At 56.2% G+C, this 21,220-nt stretch overlaps 1 protein-coding gene across 20 annotated transcripts; it reads right to left on the reverse strand.

The window, feature by feature from the left end:
* Positions 1–438: 438 nt before the first annotated feature.
* Positions 439–20,956, reverse strand: ARNT (aryl hydrocarbon receptor nuclear translocator). Of its 20 annotated transcripts, none has more exons than XM_085210047.1 (24): positions 20,797–20,956; positions 16,674–16,785; positions 15,453–15,497; positions 14,377–14,421; positions 12,690–12,734; positions 10,196–10,409; positions 9,651–9,864; positions 9,503–9,568; positions 9,291–9,390; positions 8,843–8,908; positions 8,235–8,320; positions 7,730–7,806; positions 7,441–7,575; positions 6,947–7,021; positions 6,531–6,629; positions 6,015–6,166; positions 4,256–4,366; positions 3,975–4,050; positions 3,638–3,761; positions 3,248–3,437; positions 2,608–2,758; positions 1,981–2,140; positions 1,440–1,588; positions 439–850 (listed from the first exon to the last, which is right to left on the reverse strand). In XM_085210047.1, exons 1-24 carry the CDS (start codon positions 20,819–20,821, stop codon positions 761–763), a joined length of 2,607 nt encoding a protein of 868 aa, XP_085066173.1. In that variant the 5' UTR covers positions 20,822–20,956; the 3' UTR covers positions 439–760. The 20 variants fall into 20 exon arrangements, with proteins under 20 accessions (XP_085066173.1, XP_085066166.1, XP_085066165.1 ...); XM_085210040.1 differs by lacking the exon at positions 20,797–20,956 and adding an exon at positions 19,617–20,359 and having other exon boundaries at positions 1,981–2,137; positions 2,659–2,758; XM_085210039.1 differs by lacking the exon at positions 20,797–20,956 and adding an exon at positions 19,617–20,359 and having other exon boundaries at positions 2,659–2,758.
* Positions 20,957–21,220: the final 264 nt, after the last annotated feature.

The raw sequence follows: 21,220 nt of genomic DNA on the forward strand, positions 1-21,220 counted from the left end.
CCAGGGCTGAGCTGTTCCTCCATCAGCGCTGAGAAGCAGCACTGAGTCAGCTCAGCTCAGCTCAGCACGGGGCTCTGACTGGGCTGCGTGTGACCACAGGGTGACAAAGTGGGGGGGGGGCGGCACAGGGGGTCCCACTGAGCCCAGGGTGGGGGGCACAGAGACACGCAGCAGCCCCAAGGGAAGGGCTGGGAAAATCCTATGGGAGGATTTCAGCCCCACGCCCCCCAGCATGAGGAGGAAGAAGCAGAAGCTGCTCGGGGTCCCCACCACTGCAAGGTAGCAGCAATGGAAGATTCTGCTCTGCTCATCCCAGCTCCAGCTGCAGGAGACCCCCCCCACACCACACACACACACACAGCCCAACCCCCCCCGGGGGTCCTCCAGCCCCCCCTGCACAGCCCAAGAGCTCCTTGGTGGCAGCAGAGGCACCAAACGTCGTTTTGTGTTTTTTATAGAAAAGTCACGGTATAGAAGACGGAAATACAAACAGGAAAAGCCACCTCAGGAGTCTGGGGGGGGGATAAAGGAGGGGGTGGGCAGCAATCCTTCAGTCTCAAATCCTCCAGGCAACGGGGAGCACTGCGTGGTGGTGCTGGGTGCCCCCAGGCAGCGCTGAGCCTCCAGAAGGTAAAGAAGAGTTCAGAAAGTTCAGCAGTCTTTGAACCCCACCAGACTGGGGAGTCTCTTATTTTTTTTGCCTTTACACGTGGAGATTTATGTTACACCGAGCAGTTGCTCTTCCCCAGGAGCTCGAGTTTTATTCTGAAAAAGAAGGGAAGATGTTCAACTCGGGGAACTCCTCGCTGTTGTAGTTGGGGCCTTGGTCTCCCAGCATGGTCAGCATGTCCTGCGGGGCAGAAGAAGAGAGTTTGGGTCAGAGCAGCACAGCAGAACGCGGCCGTCGTGCCCCCAGGACCCCAAAATCCCCCCACCCCACACCCCCAGGGCTCAGCCCTCGGTGCTCAGGCCCCCACCCCCACGTTTCTATGCTGTCCTGAGGGACGTGGGGCAGGGGGAGGGGGACGGTTGGGCTGGGTGAACTCGGAGATCTTTTCCAACCTCTGCGACCCCCACAGCTCAGCTCTGCATCTTTAGGGTTGGTTTTTGCTTTTTCTTCTTTTTTTTTTTTCCCTTCAGATTATGGGGATTTTTGCTGCTCGCTTTCTTTAAAAGAGAGCCGTAAGGTTTAACCTGGCAGCAGAACCGGTGGGATTCCACCCTGATTACGGGACAGAGTGGGACACAAAGCTGACCACGCAGAGCAGCTCCGTCCCCTGCAGCCCCACCGGTGACCCCCCGAGCTCCAGCCCTTCCCAGAACCCACAGATGGGAGGATGAGCATCTGAGCGCCCACAGCACGACAAAAACCTCTCATCCCACCCTGGGAGACGGGCCCACACGTCCTCACCCAGGAGGGGAACAAAGCACAGTCTTACTGAGAAGGCCTCGGGTTGGCTGGGCTGCTGCACGTGCTGCTCCCCGGGCGCCGTGCTGTGATGCTGTCCTTGCCACTGTGGCCACATCCCCACTCCTTCAGCTGCTGCCCGGGGTTGGAACGGGGTGGGGGTCTGCGCTGCATCTGTGGCTGTTCAATAGGGATGGAATCAGGAAAGGTTTCCTGCTGTAACCAGGGCTGTTTCTTTGCAATCACCCTGGGATGAGTTCCGAGCACTCAGCACTGAGCTGCCACACGGATAACAGGAGACGCCCCCCAGAAGGCGCTGAGCCACCACACAGGTTGAGGTAAGCGTGTGTGGGATTCCAGAGCTCTCATTTCCTCTCAATTAGCCCCAAAATTGACGGGAGGCTCCCCTGAAGCCATCGCCGCACCGAGACGGCAGACTGGCAGCCAAGGGCAGCAGGGAGGCGGCGGCGCTCAGCATCGCCAACAAACAGAGAGCACTGAGTGCCCCCAGGTCGTGTTTTACGAGGGGCTGCCCCCCAACCCCCCCCCAAAGCACCCCGTGCTGCACTCACTGAAGCCCACGCCGCGGCCGGAGAGGTTTGGGTACGCAGAGCTGCTGGGGGAAGCCGTGGAGCCCGGAGCTGCCATGGGGCTGAAGGAGGACGGGGAGCCCTGGAACGTCCCCATGCTGAAGGAAGGTGGCCGAGTCTTCACTGCCTGGGAGGCCACCTGCTGTGGGACAGCAAGAAGTGGGGGAGGAAAGGAGAGATGGGTTCCCCTGGACCCTGATCTGAGCCAGGGTGAGGCGCTGCCGGCCTGGCTCACATCTGCATGCACAGCAAAGTGCCCTCCCCCATTCCTGCTGAGCAGTTCTCCATTGCAAGCTCTCCTCTCTGCCTGCAGGAACCCGAACAGCAACCAGCAGCGATGCAGGAGGAGGGAAACGGTCCTACAGCGCTTCCATCAGAGCGGCCAACGCATTCTCTCCCTCTAATCCCTTCTCCCTCCAGCGTTTCCTCAGTGGAAACACCAGACAGGAGCTCCCCGAAGCCCAGAGCTGCAGAGAAGCGCGGGGCAGCCCAGCAATGCAGCCCAGCAGCCGTCGGCTCCGCAGCTCTGCGAGCCGTTCTGACCTCAAAGCAAGCGGCAGAAGCACCCAGCAGAGCTCAGCCCCGAGCTGAGGGTTTGGGCTTTGCTACCTGGGCTGTGAACGCCGGTCGGGTCCCGGCAGCCCAGCTGCTCCCGCTGACCTGAGCAGGGCTGGCGTGGCGTGAGATCTGAGCCAGGATCCGGCCCGACGCCGCCGGCTGCTGCTGGATGATGTTCACCGGAGGCACCATGCTGCTGCTCCTGGGGGAGGAAAAGAGCTCAGATGGATTCCTGCGGCCCAGACGCCGCCCGTGCGAGCTGCCGGGGGGAAAGGCAGCACAAACAGCTGCAGCAATTCCCCCCACCTGCTCACACCCTGCAGGCACAACCAGCAGCAGCTGCTCCGCTCACCCAGCCCGGCTCTGGAGCTGCACACGTCCAGAGGTGCAGCCACCCCACAAATCAATTTCAGTCAGCGGAGGGACAGCAGGGGGAAAAACAGGGCTGGGAAGGTGAAAGCGACGGGGAGGACCTGAACAGCAGCAGGTCCCGCGGGGCTCCCCGGGCCCAAGGCAGCAGCAGAGGGCAGCGAGCACACGGGAGAACTTTTCTTCCCCTCCTCTGCGCCCCCGACGCTGCGTGGGCTCCCCCTGCATTTCTGAGAGCGTTTGCAGAGGGTGGCAGAAACGGAACGGGATAAGGGAAGAAGTCAAAGGAGGCCACTGAGAAATGCAGCACAGGAAAGCTCACCTGAAGTTCTCAGCGGGCCGCGATGGTGTGAAAGTGTTTCCCTGGGGGAAGAGGGCGGGGTTGGCAGGCACTGAGCTGGCAGGAATGGCTTTGTTCTGGTCTGCAGAGAGAGGTTCGGAGTGAGGCACAGCTGTGAGGCAAAGCGCTGAGCACCGCGGTCCCTTATGCAGCCATGGGAGCCCAGACAGTCCTGCAGGAGCCCAATTAATTTGATTCTCTCTCCATTTTCTAATCAGCTTTGAACTGAGGTCCTCAGCCCACAGACACAGCACTGCTCTCTGGGCACAAAGGGCCACTGACACAGACCTCCCACCTTCAGAACCGACCCACGTGGAGCAGGGAGCACCCAGAGCCGAACCCGGGTCCGATGAACGTGCTGTGCATCCCTACCTGCATTGATGCTGCTGTAGATCTCCCCAAACCTCGGGTCCCTCTCCTGGTTGAAGAGGCTCTCTGCCTTCTCCAGTGGTTTGCTGTGCTCCGGGCCAGCAGCGGTCACGGGCTGCACAGGAACCTGGGAGCAGGGAGGATGGAAGCGCTGAGCACAGCAGCACAGAGCAGAGCAGCCCTGCAGTCCAGGACAGCACAGCAGGAGAGCCCACGGGGCAGCGAGGAGCTGAGAAAACCTCCCTGCCCAAAGCCAACCTCAGCTCAAACTCAGCCGCCTCCAGGAAAAGGGCTGGACCTGAATAACACGAGAGGGGCAACCAAAGCCCCCAGCGTTTACCTGCTCGTACCCAGACAGGCTCTCTCTTCCTGGCACCACTTCCAACTCTGTCTGCTGTGGCTGCTGCTGCTGCTGCCTAAAATAGAAAGCGTTTGTAACAGGAGAAGAGTGGCTGCTAAAAGCCTTTGCTGAGGGCACGGATCCTCTGCGGTTACACCAATGGCTGATGAGCCCAGAGGAGTTCACTGCTGCAGAGAGGAACGTTTGGGGAGCAAAGCTATGGGACAGGAGGGCAGAACCAGCGAGAGAGGCACGGTAAAAGGAGCTGAGCACCTCCTGACCTTGAGGGCAGCTGTGCTGTGCCCATCTCCAGGGGAAGGCTGACACTCTGCCCCAGCTGGGGCCTCTGCATTGGGTTTGATAGGGCAGGTCGAGATTCCTGGCTTGAGTTCCTTTAAAGCAAAGAAAAAGGGAAGGAAAAAAAACAAAAACCAACAGATTTAAAAAATACCAAATGAGAGCAAAGAGCTGGGTGCTGCCTGCAGGAGGACGGGTCTGCATCAGGCAGGAGTGGAGCTGGTTTTGAAAAACTCTTCCAGCGAGGGATCCTTCCTCCAGCTCCCATTGTCCCTGAGAGCAGGGCTGGCCATGGAACACAATTTAAGGGTCCGTGGGCTCTGCCCCCCCCAAGCCAGGGCAGGGAGCAGCCTACACCACCTCTGTGCTGCTGCTACAGCACAAGGACAGGTTGGAGGGGTCTACAAACGCCCCAAAGTTTTCCATTTAAATCTACACCACTCCAGAGCCGGAGCCTGCAGAGACCGCAGCACTTCCAGCCTCTGAGCCACACGTTGGTGGAGCTCTTTATGCTCTTCTGTTAACTCTCAGAAGTCATTTTCCTCCCAGAAGAAAGGAGCAGAGGTGCAGCCTTTTCTCAGCAGCTCTTTTGGAAGCTGCTGGTTCTGAAGCAGCGCCTGATCCTGGAGAAGGAACGACGTCACACCAAAAACCCAGCAGAGATGCACACAGATAAACTGCATCACAAACACAAACTGCACCCCAGCCTGAGCCTGCACGGCACTTTTGGAGGCGTGAGTATGGACGTGAGAATGGATATGTGTGGAATGGGCGAGCTCCAAGAGATCTCTCTATGCCAGGACAGCACAGCCCTGCGCTCAGACCAGGGCTCTTTGAAGCCAGAGGGGTTGGACTGACACGGCTCAGCTCAATGCTTTCTCACCACAACACAGCACTGTGCCACCGGGGTAAGGAAGAAGTGCTACCCGAGCTCCTGCTCCTTTCCTCACCTCAAATAAAACCCGAATCCTGCCTTTCTTTCCACCTGCTCACAGGCACAAGCAATCCTGCCTGACTTGCAGAGGTCCCAGCTGAGGCACAGCCAGGCCCGAAGCTACGAACCGCAGCCAGGAGGGGTTTTTCCTTTTGTTTCAGTTGCTGCTGCTCTGGAAGGGCCTTGCAGCTCCGCCCGGGGACAGGCAGCACTGTGATGGAGCACTGCGTGCTGCCAACACACCGAGACAGACAGGAGGGAAAAGAAGAGAGCGGCAGTGAGGGCAGAAGAGAGCGGCAGTGAGGGCAGTCTGCCCCGAGCACCGCTCAGGAGCTCCTGAATCCGAGCACAGAACTACGGGAGGAAAATAAACATTTAAGCTTTCTACCATCAACTGTCCTGCTCATGGGAAAAGCCAATCTGGAGCAGCTGCCCTCCTGGATGGGACAGTAGGAAATGCATTCAGGCGTGAGCTCAACTAACATCAGAGCTCTGAATGCAAACACAGACAGAAACTTGCTCCAGTAACCAGGGTGAAGCGAGGCGCTGCTGGAGCCGAGCCCTACCGCCGAGACAGCCAAAGGGCCTTTCCTGCACTCTGCAGCCCTTTGGCATCTGCCACAGCCCAGGAAAAGAGCACTCAGGGATCTGCTGGCTCCTCCAGGGCCTACGCACACACACACTGATGGGAAGCTTGGTGAGGGAGAGGCCAGAGCTCCTGCGGTTCTGTGCTGCTGTTTACTGTGGGGCGAGATCCCATCGGGTTCGTGTGCACCACTGGGGGGTGGCGATCGTTTCCATGTACATACTTGACGTTGGTGTTGGTACAGATGATGTACTCAATTTCATCCGAGTAGGGGTTCTGGAAGGTAAAGGAGCTGGTTCTCATCCAGAGCCATTCCCGGTTTTTGGATCGGAATCGGAACATGACTGACAGAACCTGGCCTTTTAACTTCACCACCTAAAAAAACGTAACGCCATCAGTAGGACCTGATAAAAAGAAGGGGTTGAAGAGCAACTTGCTTCTGAGCCACCCCCCTCCAACAGCTGCGATGGCCCTTCTGCCTGAACCCTACCAGACCCTCCTGACAGCTGAGCAGCACTGCTGCCATTCCCTCACGCTGCCCCGAGACCCGAATGACGTGGGAGGGGGAACCTGACATCACCACTGTGGCTTTTGCTTTTCTTATCTCTTTGCACTGGTGAGATGTATGAGGAAACCTGCAGCAAAAGGAGCACGCAGCGTTGCTTCTGCTCCCGGCTACTGGGACGAATGGATATGAGCAGCTCTTGTCTGGAGTCATGGAAGCACGGGGCAGTCTTACCTGCCCTGCCACAAAGTCCAGCGCCCTCAGAAATAAGAGTAACCACAACAGGGCAAACAAATCACATCCATTCCGAGCTCTGCAGCACTGGGCTGGGCCCTAGGGATGAACCAGTGTTTCAGCCACAGGAGCGTGTTGGAGTAGGCTCTTTGTAAGCATGTCTCTGGCCCTAAAAGCAGACTGGACCAGCAACCAGAGGATGAATTCAAGAGTCAGACATCAGATGCTTCTGTTTTGTTTTGCACTACTGCAGTTTTGTGACTAGATCTGTAGCTGCTTGCCATTCCTAAGGTTTATTCTTCTGTTGTTGTTGGTTTGTTTTTTTTTCCAGTTATGTTTCATTGCTTTGCAAGCACCGAGACAGAGTCTAATTTGAACACCACACCACGCAGAGAGGGGCACTTTAAGGGCTTTACCTGCTGAAAGCTGTCCCGCAAAAGCTGCTGGTCCTCTGGGTGACAGAAATCCACAATGTCCTTCCCCAGAAGTTCCTAATTTTGAAGGAATTGGGAGAGAGATCAAAGCAGTTTGCATCAGGAACTCACGCTCCCTCAGTTCCACTTCAGAGCTGCTCCCCCAGCACCAGCCTCCCTGCATCCCCGTTACTCAGAGCAACTGCAGGCCCTGCTGTGCTGTACCGAAGCACACACTAACTTTGATCTCCAACTCATATGGAAGCAAAAGCAGTCTTAATTGACATCTGACATAACTCAGAGCTGCCAGCTCCATCCACGATCAAAACACTTCAGAAAGTGGATGAAAAGCAACCGCTGGAGGAGAAACAACGCCTGGTTCGGTCCCTGGGCCAGGCCTGTTAGATAAGCAGGGCCGTGATGCACAAAAGAGGAGAGGAAAAGAAACCAAGTCTGAGCAGCAGCTCGTGCTTAGGAAGCTCCTGCTGCTCTCTCACCTGTGGCTGGTAGCCAACAGTAGCCACACAGCGGTGGTCTATGAAGGTGAAAATGCCTTCTGTGTTGTGCCGGGAGATGAACTCTGTTGGCTGACAAACGTTGCTCATGTCTGTACAGTTGGGTGAGCTGGTGACCTGCAAGGAAAGGCAGGCGCTGTGAGAGCTGCTGAGCCTGGCAGAGCTGTCCTGCCCTGGCAGCCAGTCCTGCAGGAGGATCTGCAGCCGCCAGGGAACACGGTTCAGCTCTGCAGGCTTTTAGGACAAGGAACCATTGGAAGATGCCACGCACCTGGAGCCTGCCGATGGCCACGAGGCAAAACTTGCTGCCCTGGCCAGCATCTGGGTCATCATCAGGCAGTGAAACACCTGAGAGAGGAGTGCCAAAAATTCCAGCAAGGTCAGTACAGGAAGAACTGCTGATTTTGGAGGAAAAAAAACAGACAGACATGCAGTTCTGGCTCTGAGAAACTTCTCCACCCCACTCTGTAACTCAGAATCCTTTTCCAGGAAGGAATTTGGTAAGTTAAGCTGCCTCCCCACTCCCCGTTCTTGCCAGAATGGTTTAAGTTCTCTCACTTCCAGCTCACAAATCAGATGGCCTACCACGATTCCTGCCCTCTACAGAGGGTACTGTGCAGGCACAAACCTCCCTCATCCCACATCTGCAAAAATCAGTTCAGTCCCAACACAACTGAAAGTGACAGATGTCCACAGAAAGCGTTTGCCTGCACTTCAGAGTTCACTTCAGAGCCACGTGTCCTCAGGCACAGCTGGGGGCTTTGCAGAGCTGTTACCTGCTGGGGGCCAGGCCTTGATGTAACCCGTGCAGTGCACCACCACGTAGTGAGGCTCTCCGTCCTTCGTCGCACCTAAGCCGTTCCTAGGGAGAGAGAAGCAGTTCTGATCAGGCCTCGTGTCAAATCAGGTCAGGCAAGGTCTGTAATTGCCTCCCAGAAAACTTCCACGGAACGTCTTGGAGGTAAAGAGAGACTGAATGTAAATGTGAGAGCTCTGAGGACACAGACTCGGGTCTGTGGGGACCTCAGGACTTCTGGGTGCTTTCCTGCAGAGCTGCCTTCCAGGTGGGTACGTCAGAATCTGCCTCATCTTTTAATTAACACAAAGACAACATCCACCAGAGCCCAACAACAACAGTCTGAACAACACGTGGCTTTAAACTGGCTTCAAACCCAAGTCTGGAGTCATCAAGGAAGTCTAATCTTTCTTAGGATGAACTTTGGTTCCTCCTCCAGCACTTCTCTTCACGCTCTTCTATGAGCTGTGTGAGCTCACAGTGCCCCAGGACACCCCCAGGACACCCCCCAGGGCTCTGCTGGAGAGCTGTGACCCCCTGGATTCCCAGCCATGCAGAGGCTTTGCCCATCACCCTCATCTCACTCACCTGCAGCGATTCCTCATGAAGCTGAGACGATTTACAGACACCGAATCCACTGAGCTGTTGCCACACCTGTACCAGAATAAGGAGCGAGGGGAAGAAATGCTTTTGTCTTTCTTGGTCAACGTCAAAACAATCTCACCATCCTGAGTTAGCCAAAGTGCACTATGAATGGGGATGAACCTTCGAATCTCCATCACGCGGATGGAAAGCACTGACTCGGGGTGCTTGAAGAAGAGCTGTGACACGTGGGGGTGAAATAAATTGTTACTTGAAACTGAGTCTCCTACAACAACAGCAGAGAGCCATCTTAGCACGGGGCAAATAAACTCAGCTGCTGGCTCTGCATGGAAAGCCGTGCCACGTTGTGTCACAACGAGCAAAGAGAGCTGGAATAAGATGAGTGAGTTCAGCTTCAGCCTCAAGTGACGTCCCTGAAGGCTCTGTCCATTACCTCATGCGGCAGATGAAGGATCTCCGTGAGCCCATGCACATCCTCATGGACTGCTGCCCTTCCTTCTTGACAGTTCCCGTCTTCAAATCCAGGATACGACCTGAAGAAGGAAGGAGAAGCCAGGGGTTACTGCAGTTCCGCTCCTTTCCCCAGCACAGGCACCAGGCAACGTGATTAGGAAACCATCAAGAGAGAAGTGTCACCAGTGGTACCTTTAGATGCACTCTCAGGGGGGGCTGCAGGATCCTTGTTAGAAAGGCACCAGGGTTTGGTTCCTTCTACAAAGGGAAGGTTTTAATCCAAGTCCTTCGCTGGCTTTCGCTCTGCCCTCCCCTGCCCGCCCTCCCCGGGCTGCATTACCTGTCAGTGCATTCTCTGAGGTGGAGAGCTGCTCCCTCAGCTTGCCCACATCATCTGGGTGCACCTGGTCGTACAGCGTGCTGCCAAACCACTCCGACTGGGGCTGGTTGAGGACGGGAGTCACCGAGTCGGAGACGTAAACCACCCTCCCCGTCTCACAGGACACGATGAACAGAAAACCATCAGCTGCCTCCAGGATCAGGTGCTTGAGTTCCTGCGTTCACAACACACCAATCTCTCACTCCAGAGACACAGAGGCGATGCCCTCCCGGCCCCCCCAACCCTTGGACCCCCAGCTCTGCCACCAGAGAATCACAGAATGGCCAGGGTTGGAAGGGACCTCGAGGATCACGAAGCTCCAACCCCCCGCCACACGCAGGGCCACCAACCCCCATTTCACAGCAGCCCAGGCTGCCCAGCGCCCCATCCAACCTGGCCTTGAGCACCTCCAGGCATGGACGGGGATCCACAGCCTCTCTGGGCAGCTGTCCCCACAACGAACCCCCCCCGCTCTGTGATGGCAGCGCTCCCCACAAAGCCAACACCTGGTCGGTGAGGAAGGAGGGTTTGTAGGTGCCATCCGTGGAGGTGTTGCCTGTGCCACGCAGGGACTTCATGTGGGACACGGCCATGCGCAGGATGGTCAGCTTGTCCGGTTTGCGTGCCAGGGCGCTGCAGGTGGGCACCATGTCAGACAGCTCGGTGATGTAGGCAGTCATTTTGTTCCTCCGCCTACGTTCGATCTCGCTGTGATTCTCCCTGGCAGGAAAGCAGGAAGATGGAGTTACCACCAGGCCAGGAGGCTCCGCTGCCGTCCCAACGCTCCCAGGGTGCAGAACACAGAGATGCATCGGGGTCACTGGGAGTTAGGAGGACTGCAAGCACCCTGCATGCTGCTCGTGCACAAAGGGACGCAGGAACGAGTGCGAGGAGAAGAGCCTACAGCTGCACCTTCCTTGCTTCGGATGAGAGCCTCACTTTGTGCCACGCTGCTTCCCTGCTGTCTCCTGAAGGCTACAAGCTAAGCTGTGCTGCTTGAAAAGACAAAGCAGCTTTTCCACCACCTCTGGAACGCTTCAACCAAGGACTCCTTCCTTCACCACAGCCCCTGCTCTCAAGGGGGGTTCAGCAGACTCCATCGGGAGCAGCACAGCACGCAGCAGATGCTCACCCTGCTCCCTGGTTGAGGATTGCACACATCCCTCCATCTCCAGCAACCATGTAAGGAGGCCAGGGCCGCAATTAAGACTCGGATATCTAAATTACAACGGACAAACCTCACCTTGCACTGCCCTCATGGAGATGCTCCCTGTTACACTGAGGTCCCCTTGCAGCAACGTGGCAGAACGGGAAGCTTCAGAGCAGACACGGCCTGACTTCTGCACCAACAGGGACAGCCCCTCTGCCAGGCAGCCCCTGGGTGCCCACACAGCCCTGCAACAAGTGCTGACCACCTACTGCCCTTCGTGAGGCTCTTCATGGTCCTTTGCAAGCCCCCTCACAAGGCACATCCCTTCCCAGGTCCCTTTCAGGATATCGCCTTTCAGACCTGGTCCTTCCTATCCAGCGCTGCCACCAAGTGGGCTTTCCCCCAAAAAAAGAACCTACAAGCCAGGCTTCCTATACAAAAGGATGGCTGGGATCTAAGGAAGCAGTGATGGGAACATGGAATGAGATGAGCGTGGGAGGAACAGACAGGCAAGTGAGTTAAAGAAGACAAAACACAAGAAGGGAGCACCCATCAGCACCAGATGCGCGCAGCCATTCAGCGACTGCAATCCTCACTGCAAGGCCAGAAGAAGTGCTTAATTATCACACTCACCTTTGATTCAGCTTCTCCAAACCTGCATGCTGGAGCGTGAAAGCAAAACCACCTCCCCTAAAAAGCTACTGGGAATCCAGCAGAGCTCTCACTGCCAAGTATTCCTTACCCCACCACTGCGTGACAGCAGGAAGTCGCTACCAGGGAGAGAGGGAAGGGGAATCCACAGAACACTGCTGGGTGCTGCTCTCACAGCCCCACCTCTCAGTCCTCCTCAGCCCCACAGATACTGGAGCTGTGCACCACCATTTGGGGAAGGCTGCCTTGGGGGGGTCTGTATTTAAAAGCAGGGATCAGCTGAGCAGAACTGAACCCTTCTCAGCTCCGCACGCTAAGAAGGAGCGCAGGGTGGGACAGCCCAGAGAAGTGACAGGGCAAGTCTGCAGGATGGCAGACCACAAAGCAAGCCATTCTCTGCAAACTATCAACATAAATTACGAACAAAGAGGCTGTGGGTGGCAAGCAGTAAAAATCCTGATGGTTTTATCAGCTGGTTTCTTGCTTTTCTGCAGTTTGGGTACACTTTGGGGCCATGCTTTCCTGCAGCCCCTGACAGCACACCTCCAGCAGCTGCAGATGTTCCCTCCAGGGTTTGATTCTGCGTTAAGGTTCAACAGGGCAGCACTGGAAATGAATGCTTCAGCCACTCCTGTGAGAGCCACAGTCCCCATCAAACTACAATCAGGAATCCAGGGAATAAACAGAACCCTGTTTGCAGCAAACCTGACTTGTTCTCGTGGGAGGGGCTTTATTTTCCCTGGATGTTTTGTTTTGTTTTTTTTTTTTACAGGGCCATGAAATGAAGAGGTAGGAAGAAATAACCAACCTGCAGAAGCACAGCTGTGAATGGCTGCTCTGACACGGACTCAGCATCCCTGTGATGGACCCCATTCAGAAGGAGGCCCGTGGCACCTGAGCAGCACAGGTTAGCAAAGCTGCAGTGCTGAGTGAAGCAGCAGCCCAAGCACGCTCAGCCCAGCAGCTTTCAAGGAACAAATCCTCTGCGTGCTCCCCACGGACATTCCTGCAGCAGGACTGGATGCCTTTCCCCTCCTATTTCCAATTCCACAGCAATTTCCAACAGTCTGTTCGTTTCCAAGTCCTCTACTGCAGCAGTGGGGGGAGGGAGGGGGACAAAAAGGAGGAGGGATGCCTAGAGAGACACGAAGGAAAGGGAGTACTCTGCTGGTCCATGCTTGCAATCTCCATTCTCCTACCTGGCAAGTCTCTCCTTATCCGCTGAACTCTGCTCATCATCAGACCTAAAAATAAAATCAGTGAGCTAAGCTCCAATGGAAAAAAAGTTGAGTGGAATGAGAAGTGGGAGGATGCACGAGGAAAGCCGGCCTGCAGGCACGCCTGGGCTGCAGAGGAGCGGTTCCACGAAATAAAATGGGTGCTCTGCACCCTCACGCAGCAGAGCAGTGCCAGCCAGCCAGGTGGTTTTAAAGCTTTAAGATGTTTATCAGATGGTGAAAACAGGTGGGGGGTGGGGAGGGGTTGTGTGACCGAGTGCAGTTTGCTCTGTGCAAGATTAAGAGGTTAATGGCACAGCTACAAACGGGGCCCCCACCACATTCAGCTGACCTTTCTTTGGAAGGAAAAGGAAATAAATCAAGGAGAGCCTCTTTGGTGTTATGAACAAACCAGGAAAGCGGATGGAAGGAAAGCCAACCAAATCTGAAGACAGCTGGGCTCACAGGCAGCACAACTCACAGCCAGCACCACACATCTATGCAACGCTGCCACGGTCAGCACAGCTGCAGGCCCTGTGGCACACGTGGATGTCGTGTGTCCCATGCACAAGGCAGCAGACCCAGCAGCCTGCCTGCGCCGCCAGCTTGCAGGAGGAACCTGCAGACCCTGTTCTGCCAAGGCTGCTGTGGTTTTCCCCTCGAGATCTGGCTGCCCTGGAGAACAAACTGCCACACAGCCGCCATGTCCTGAGCTGCAGCTTCTCGGCGAGGCAGCCACGGAGGGACAGCAAGGCCTGCACTGCTGGGCACAGCACACAGGAGGAGCACGACGTGAGCCTGCAGCTCACGGGAGGGAACGAAGCTGCTGGCCAGCTCACACCAACCATCACCAATTTTGCCTGATTTCAGACCAAATCAACCCACTTACAAAAGCTGGAGGACCTCGGTTCAGAAGCCCCACTGGTTACGAAGGGATGATCAGCGTGCCAGCGAGCCCAAGTGTTGGCACCGCCACCTTTACCCCATGCAATGAGATGCTGAGAGGGACCCACTGCTGCAGGTGCAGCACAGTGCAGACATCTGGGGAACCTTCACTTCCATCCCACCCATCTCACTGCAATGCACGACCTCGGGGGAAGCAGAGGAAAAGGCCCCAGGCCCACAATGCTCCCCCTGCACCCAGATCTGCCCCCCAGCACAGCCACCCACCCCTCAGTGAGGGGGACAATGCTGGGCCCCCGTGGGGACAGCCTGGAACTCGCAGAGCTCAGGATGCTCACAGGAGCAGCTCAAACAAAACAGACCCATGAAATGGTTCTGTTCAGCTCCACGGGCTTCAAAAAACCAAACAAAAAAAAACCCAAACCACTAAAAGGTGGAGGCAAATCATTGCCCACAGTGTCTCCATTTAAAGGAAGCCTCTGCTGAGCTGCCCACAGAGCACACAAACCACACAGCTGAGCACAGGATTGGCCAGGAAACCCCAAGTAAAACCTGAACTAAGCAAGAGAGAAAAGAACAAGAGCCCAAAGCAGCAGCTGAAACATTGAGAAAGATGATCAGTTCCTCATAGCTGCAATAAATTGGTTCAGAAAAAGCATCAAGGGAAATATCTGGGTCCTCTGGTGTAAGTGCACCTTCCTTCAAAGGAGAGAAAGCTCACTGATGGAGAGCAGGGCAACCAAAGTGCATCACAGCACATCCTTACCTGGCAAATCGCTCCTTATCATTTGGCATTGGGTCATCATCACACCTGGGAGGAGGGGAGAAGAATTATTAAGTAATTATTACGTGTTCGCTCTTATTCCGAAGACACTGAGAGGACAAAGTTTATCAAATCACGTAGAAAACGCCTGGTGTGGAGCAGGCAACTGTGCATCAGCAATCCAGAAGCACACTCTCCATTCATCTAGTTCAAGTAATTAGGCTGGACGTGCTGATCACCTAGATTGTTTTGCACATCACTTTTCTATCAAGGTCATCTCGCTCAGTAATTCAAGCACAAACACACAGAGCAACGGCTTCAAGTGAGGTCTGGAGGTACAAACCAGCAGCTGCATGCAGAGGATCTCAGGGGCAGCCCCTGAGCCACAGGGGCCATTATAACCCCAAAGTCATTTGCAGTCATCTCTAATTAACTGTCCAACCCTAAGCCATGCAGTGAGACTGCGAGAAAGTGACAGAAGAGCTTCCAAATCTTCTGCACTCCATATGGATCGTGAGGAGATGCCTGCAGTCCCGCCAGCTCCCACAGGAACAAGGAGGTCTCTGGAACTGGAGCATCTTCACAACAGATGTAAATGCAGAAACACCAACAAAAGCTCAGCACCTCACTGTGGTGCCAACAAGGCACCGGGCAGAAGGCTTTTCTGTACAACAAAGGGGGGTTTGGCCAACAGCTGTGCTCTTACAGTGCCAAAACAACCAGGAGATGGCCGAGAGGCCACAAACTGCTTTGCCTTGTGTTGGCACTGAGCTCTGTAGCACCACGGGGAGCAGCACTGCTCCCAGCCCTCAGTGCAGACCACGTGAAGTGGTGGAAGGATCCCTTCCCGGCCAGAGCCCTCCTCCAGACTCACAGCCACGTGCACAGCAGCTTTGGCAACAGCTGCAGATGGAGGAATACTGCTTACTAAGAGAAAAGAGTCCAAGGAAGCGAAGCACTGCCTCCTTCACAGCCCCTCCTTCCCCCTGCGCTGCTGGAGCAGCAAGCTCCTCCTCGGGGGGATGCGGAGGCATCCAGACCACACAGTAGGAACTTCTGTACGTAAGGCTCTCCCTCACCTGAGGAATTTACTGTTCCCTTCGCCATCATCATCAAAATCAAGCCTGAAAAACAAGCAAGATAAGAATTATTAACCAAGCAGATTCCCTTTCACAAGCTGCTTTTCCCCGTGTCCTTCAGGCAACGTTTGAAAGGAGGATTTCAGTAACCCCAAGTACTGACATAAAACCATTTACAAAGTTTAGAGGAGCAGAGAAGATGTTCTCTTATGTGCATAGGAGCAGGGAAACAGCTCAGGAGAGAGGCTGAGCACCACTGCATTCCTGCTCCAAAGGCTCCAGATGTCAGAGCAGCAATGCCACAACTGCTCCTCACTGCCCAAGGGGCTGAGAGTCACCCCTCAGAGACTGCAGCTCAAAGCTTGGATCAGCTGTGATCGAACACGACTCTAACAAACGGACTGAGAGGACAGAAAGGGGTTTTTTGCTGCGCTTCCTTCCAGGACGGAAAAGTGGCACGCAGAGGCAGCACTGTGCTCCTAAATGAAGTGTGAGGAAGGAGCAGCAGGCAGCGTGTGGGAGTGACAGCAAACGGAGGAGAAGGAAAGTGAGCAATGAGGAGGGCAGGGAGAGGTTTTAATTAGCTTGGAAGTGAAGAGGAGATTTCTTGTGCCAGGAATTTAAGAGAAGCCACTCAATATCCTTTTAATTTGCAGAGGCATCTGCAGCAAACAGAAAGCCTCCCACCAGCACAGTGAGGCTTCCCTGCAGCCTCCCCCACAGACACACAGCTGGGAGGGTCTGAGCGGGGCACAGACATTCCCTGCTCTCGTTGTGCTGCAGCTCTGACCTGCTTGGGGAACAGCCCCTTTCCTAACCCAACTCTTCCATCTCCTTTTTTTGTGTGTAATACAGAACAGGGAAGCGAGCAGCGTAAAGCCTAGCATGGACAGTGGGAGTGAGTGAAGGCACGGAGGCTCACCAGCAGACAAGCAGAAGGCTGGCTGCCCCACATGCAGCTCACACTCGCGCAGCTCACACTCGCGCAGCTCACACTCGCGCAGCTCACACTCGCGCAGCTCACACTCGCGCAGCTCACACTCACACGCGCAGCTCACGCTCACGCGCAGCTCACGCTCACACGCGCAGCTCACGCTCACACGCAGCTCACGCTCACACGCAGCTCACGCTCACACGCAGCTCACGCTCACACGCAGCTCACGCTCACACGCAGCTCACGCTCACACGCAGCTCACGCTCACACGCGCAGCTCACGCTCACCCTGGACGCCTCTTGGCTGCTCTCTGCACGATGGCTCCTCCAGTTTGAGTTCCAGCCCCGGGGTTCCCTGAGCCGACGGCTGCGCCCAGCGAGGAGACATCTGATGCCATTTCTAAACGGGGGAGGGGGGAGAAAAAGAAACCACTGCGACTCCAGACCTTCCTCCAGCTCGGATGGGAGGGGATTCTCAGCCCTCCTTCCCAGCAGCGGCACCGCAGCGTCTGAAGCAGAGATTCTGTGCCATGTGTTCCCAGCCCTCCCATCTGCTGCCTCCCCACGCTCTGCGCTAAGGGCCCATCTCCAGCTTGGAGCACATGCTGTTCTCATCAGCTCAGAAGCTTGGATCGCTGAATTAAAAGCTGCAGCCTCCTTTGCAGACAGAGGAGGAGCCTGACGTGATCACGGGAAGGGGCTGAAGCCACTCCCAGCTCTGCAGAAGGGGAGAAGAGCTGTGGGTTCACAACCACGCCGACAGCACCTCTTCTCCAGGCTCAGGAGACAAAGAATTAACGAAGGCACCTCGAAGCCACGGCCTTACAGACAGCAGCTCCCATTCTGCAGCACCAACGCAGAGGTGGTTACCAGTCCCCAGCTGACCACACACCCACAGCAGCTCTTCCCCAAAACGATGCTGAGCACCGACAGAACCAGCACGAAAGGGGCACCGGACCCAGAGGTAACACTCTAAAAGGTTTTGGGGTTTCCCCCCCCACGTTGTTCTGAAATAAACCCTCTCTATCCATGCTTAGCAGCTGTGCTTTGAGGTTTGCTGCAAAGCAACGACTCCCACCACAACCCTCAGCAGCTGAGCTGTGCTGAGAGCCCCGAAGGCTTCAAACAGCCCAAAGCACCAAGCAGAGCTGCTGTGCTGGAGCTGCACTGACCCAGCAGAGCTGCTGAGCACAGCACTGAGAGCTGCTCAGGTGCCAAACGCTGCCACGATGAATCCAAGTCAGGCTTCACAAACACACCAAAAATAAAAGCAAAGGGAACCCAAAGCTCTGGTGCACTGAAGTCTCAGCTGAGCCAATGGCAACAGGCACTGCTAGGTGAGAAGCAAAGGGCAGCAGCACCGTGAAAACATCTCTGCAGCCCAATGGTAACTCCTCACCTCCAGCAAAGCACAGCGTTTCACATCCTGCCCTTCAGGAGAGGAAAAACCCACGGAGCTATTTGCATCATCTGCTTTTCCCCCTTTTTCCCCCCCTTTTCCTTCAGATTTTAACCCAGCAGCAGCACTTCTGTGGGCAGACACAGCTGTGCTGGCAGTTTGCAGCAGGGCTGTGCCAACACCAACCACCTCTGCTGGGCAGTTTGCTTTGTTGCCAGCAAACACACCCTTACAACTTCTGCTATTTCCTCCAGAATGCATCTTTTCCCCACAGTAACACTGCCGGCCTGCACTGCTGCTTGCTTTGCCCTCCACACAGTGCTGCTGATGAGTTTTCCTCCTTAGCAGTGCTTCCCTGCAGCACGGAGCAAACAAAGCTGGCAGCTCCAGAGCCCACGGAGCCGACTGCACCTGAGCGGCAGCAGGAGGAGATGAGGGCTGTGCTGGGAAATCAGTGCCGAGGCCGTCCATCCTCCAAGCTGGATGGTGCCCGTCTCCATCATCCCCCACCTCCCCACGCTCAGCTGGAGCTGCCTCAGGCACTGCTGCTGATGGAGGACTCTCTGCCCCCCAGGTAAATCCCATCGTGCAGACAGCTGGCAACCAAAAGGGCTGCTTTGGGTGCAAGCAAACTGGGCTGAAGTGTTCCTTCCTTTCTCCTGGGAGTCCTTGGCTCTTCAGAAAGGCCACAAATTGAGCAGAAAGAACAAAAGTTCCCGGAGTGCTGCTCTGTGTTCATTAAGGAGTGAGGAATTTCCGGCTCGGGGCAGGGAAGGAAGCAGTGCTGCACGGCTCTTCTGCAAAAGGCAGCACAGAGAAATTAAGGATCCCTGCGTGGACCTGAATGGGGACGTGCCAGCATGAGTGCAGTGCATCCAACAGCTGGACCAGGATGGAAGAGGCTGAGGACAGCACAGGGAAGGGCACCTCGAGGGGGGCCGTGCAGCTCAGCCTCATGGAAGGGCTCTGTCGCAACCACTGGCATCTCCACAAGTTCAGAAATGGTCCCAAACAAAAAAACCCAACCATTCCAAGCTGTGACTGAGGAGATGGGCAGCCTGAAGGCTGTTTCCAACCCCAGCAGCACAAGGTTGCTTTCCAGGGCTGGGTGCAGCTCAGCACATTTTTTGCTTACCAAGATTTAAACCCACCCATGCTTCAGCTCCCCACAGAGCTCAGCGCAGCACTCCTACCCCCGTGCAGCCCTCCCCATACAGCAGCTGGCTCCAAACAAACCCCCCAGGAATCCCCTCCGCACCACAGCACTCCATGAGCTGCAGCTGATGAACCACCCACTCACCCACACAGCGTCTGAAGCCTTCTGACAACCCCACTTCATCATGAAACCCATTAAGCAATTAATGGGCCGGGAGCCTCTATGGATGAGGAGCTAACCCGGAGCAAGCACCTCCCTCTGCTGTCAGAGCCATTTGTCAGCTATTGAACACAGATGTCGATGCTTCTTTTCCCAGAGGACTTTTTGGTGTCGAGCCCCCCTGTTAGACGCAGCACAGCACTCTGAGGGCTGCAAACACTCCGTGGTGCTCTCACAAACGTTTTCCTTTCTCCACTCACCGCATCCTCACAGGGTTGGTTCTCGTCGTCTCTTCCTCTCTCATTCTGCACAACACAGCTCTCCTTCCCTCCCGATCTGCTCATCCTCTGTCTGCCAAACTGCTCTGAGCAGCTCCCAACAGAGCCCTCCCCACCACGAGGGCAGCTGATGGGCTGAAGCACAGCCCTGGCTCCCTGCAGCACACCAGGAGCATCTTTTGCTGTGCGAGGAGAACGCAAAGCTGACAGTTTCCCCTTCAGATCCACCTGCTGCTAACCTGGCTCAGGAATGCTCCTTTTTGGTGGCTCTGTTGCGGTGTGCGGTTCTCTTTTTCCCAAGGAATCTCTGAATATGGGATTGCTGCAGGATTTCAGCTCACAATGCGAAACCACAGCGCCGGTTCTGCACCTCAACCACCACAGATGAGCACCCCAATGTGTTTGCTCAGCATCTGAAGCCACAGACGCTTCCAATCCCATTAGAATGCTTTAAAAAAAGGCATCTTTGAGAGGTGACATCGAATCCTCCTTGATAAAGCTGAACAAGTCACACAACCCCACACCCCGTCAGCCTCAAGCCACAAGCGAGAGCAGTCAGCAACCACAAAACATCGCAGCAACACAAGAAAAAAAGAGACACAGAAGCTCAGGTTCTGATCTCAGCCACCCACAACCCTGCAGCCACCAGGTTACTGCAGGGATGGATGGACTGACTGCGGGTTTTGCTAGAAATCCAGTGGATCCTTCAGGATCCCATCGTCTTGCCTGCTCAGCACGCTGCCAATGACAGCCAGCTGCCCAGACAAGGGCTCCCACTTGGCCACCGACCACAGGGCAGAATGGGCTGAGCTCTGTGCCTCCTGCAGGCATCGCAGCCCGGCTCACCCACAGGCTCTGAGGGGATCTGGAAGAGCTCCTCCATCCCAGCAGCTGGGCGGGCTGCGATCGGTGGAAGGAAAAACCTCCACGAGAAAAAGGGGGGGAAGCAACAGAAGCCATAAAGGGCAGCAGGGAGCAGCACAGCTCTGGCACTGTGGGGCAGGACGGCACCCCACAGAGGTACAACCCCCCCACACACACCTCCACGACCCCAAATCCCCTCATTCCTCCCCAAAACAACGCTCTGCTCAACCAAACCCACCTCGCTGCTCCCACCCCCAACACGGGCCCCCTTCCTCACGCTCACACCCCCAGGGCCCCCAATGGGGCAGCACCCCTCCCCCCCCCAGACAGCCCCCCACGCAGCCCTCAGCCCCTTTCCTTCAGGCAGACCCCTCCCCTCACACAAGACCCCCCCAGGCCCATCCCCACCCCCTCGCCCCTCCCACAGGAGCTGCCAACCTCCCCACAGCCCCACTTCAACCCTCCACCCACCGCCCCCCAGGGAACGCCTCTCCCGCTCCCAGCCCCCCCCAAGGCCGCACGACCCCTCAGCCCGAACCGCCCCGCGCTGCTCACCCGGGTTGGCGGCGGTGGCGGCCATAACGCGGCCCGTCCCGCTGCCGCCCCCCCCCCTCCACCTTCCCCTCAGCAACGCCGCCACGGCCAAGATGGCGGCGCAGGAAAACCCTCCGCGCCGCCGCGCAGCGCGACCCGCCCGCCTCGAGGGGCGGGGCGAAGTGGGAATGAGGCGTTGCTATTGGTCCGTTGTGGAGGGGGCGGGATGAAAGGGCGGCGTGGCGTTTAAAGAGAGACTGCCCCGCCCACATTGCGATTGGGGCGTGGTCACAGATGGGCGTGGTCACAGATGGGCGTGGCCAAATGTCGGGAGTGATGACGTCACTTTGTTTATTTGTTTTGTCCCGAGCAAAAGAATGTGATGGGAATTGGGGCTGGGATTGGGACTGAGGGGTTGGGATTGGGATTGGGACTGGGATTGGGA

This window comes from Meleagris gallopavo, chromosome 27 (genome assembly GCF_905368555.1).
Source record: "Meleagris gallopavo chromosome 27, MGAL_WU_HG_1.1, whole genome shotgun sequence".
Classification (NCBI taxonomy): domain Eukaryota; kingdom Metazoa; phylum Chordata; class Aves; order Galliformes; family Phasianidae; genus Meleagris; species Meleagris gallopavo.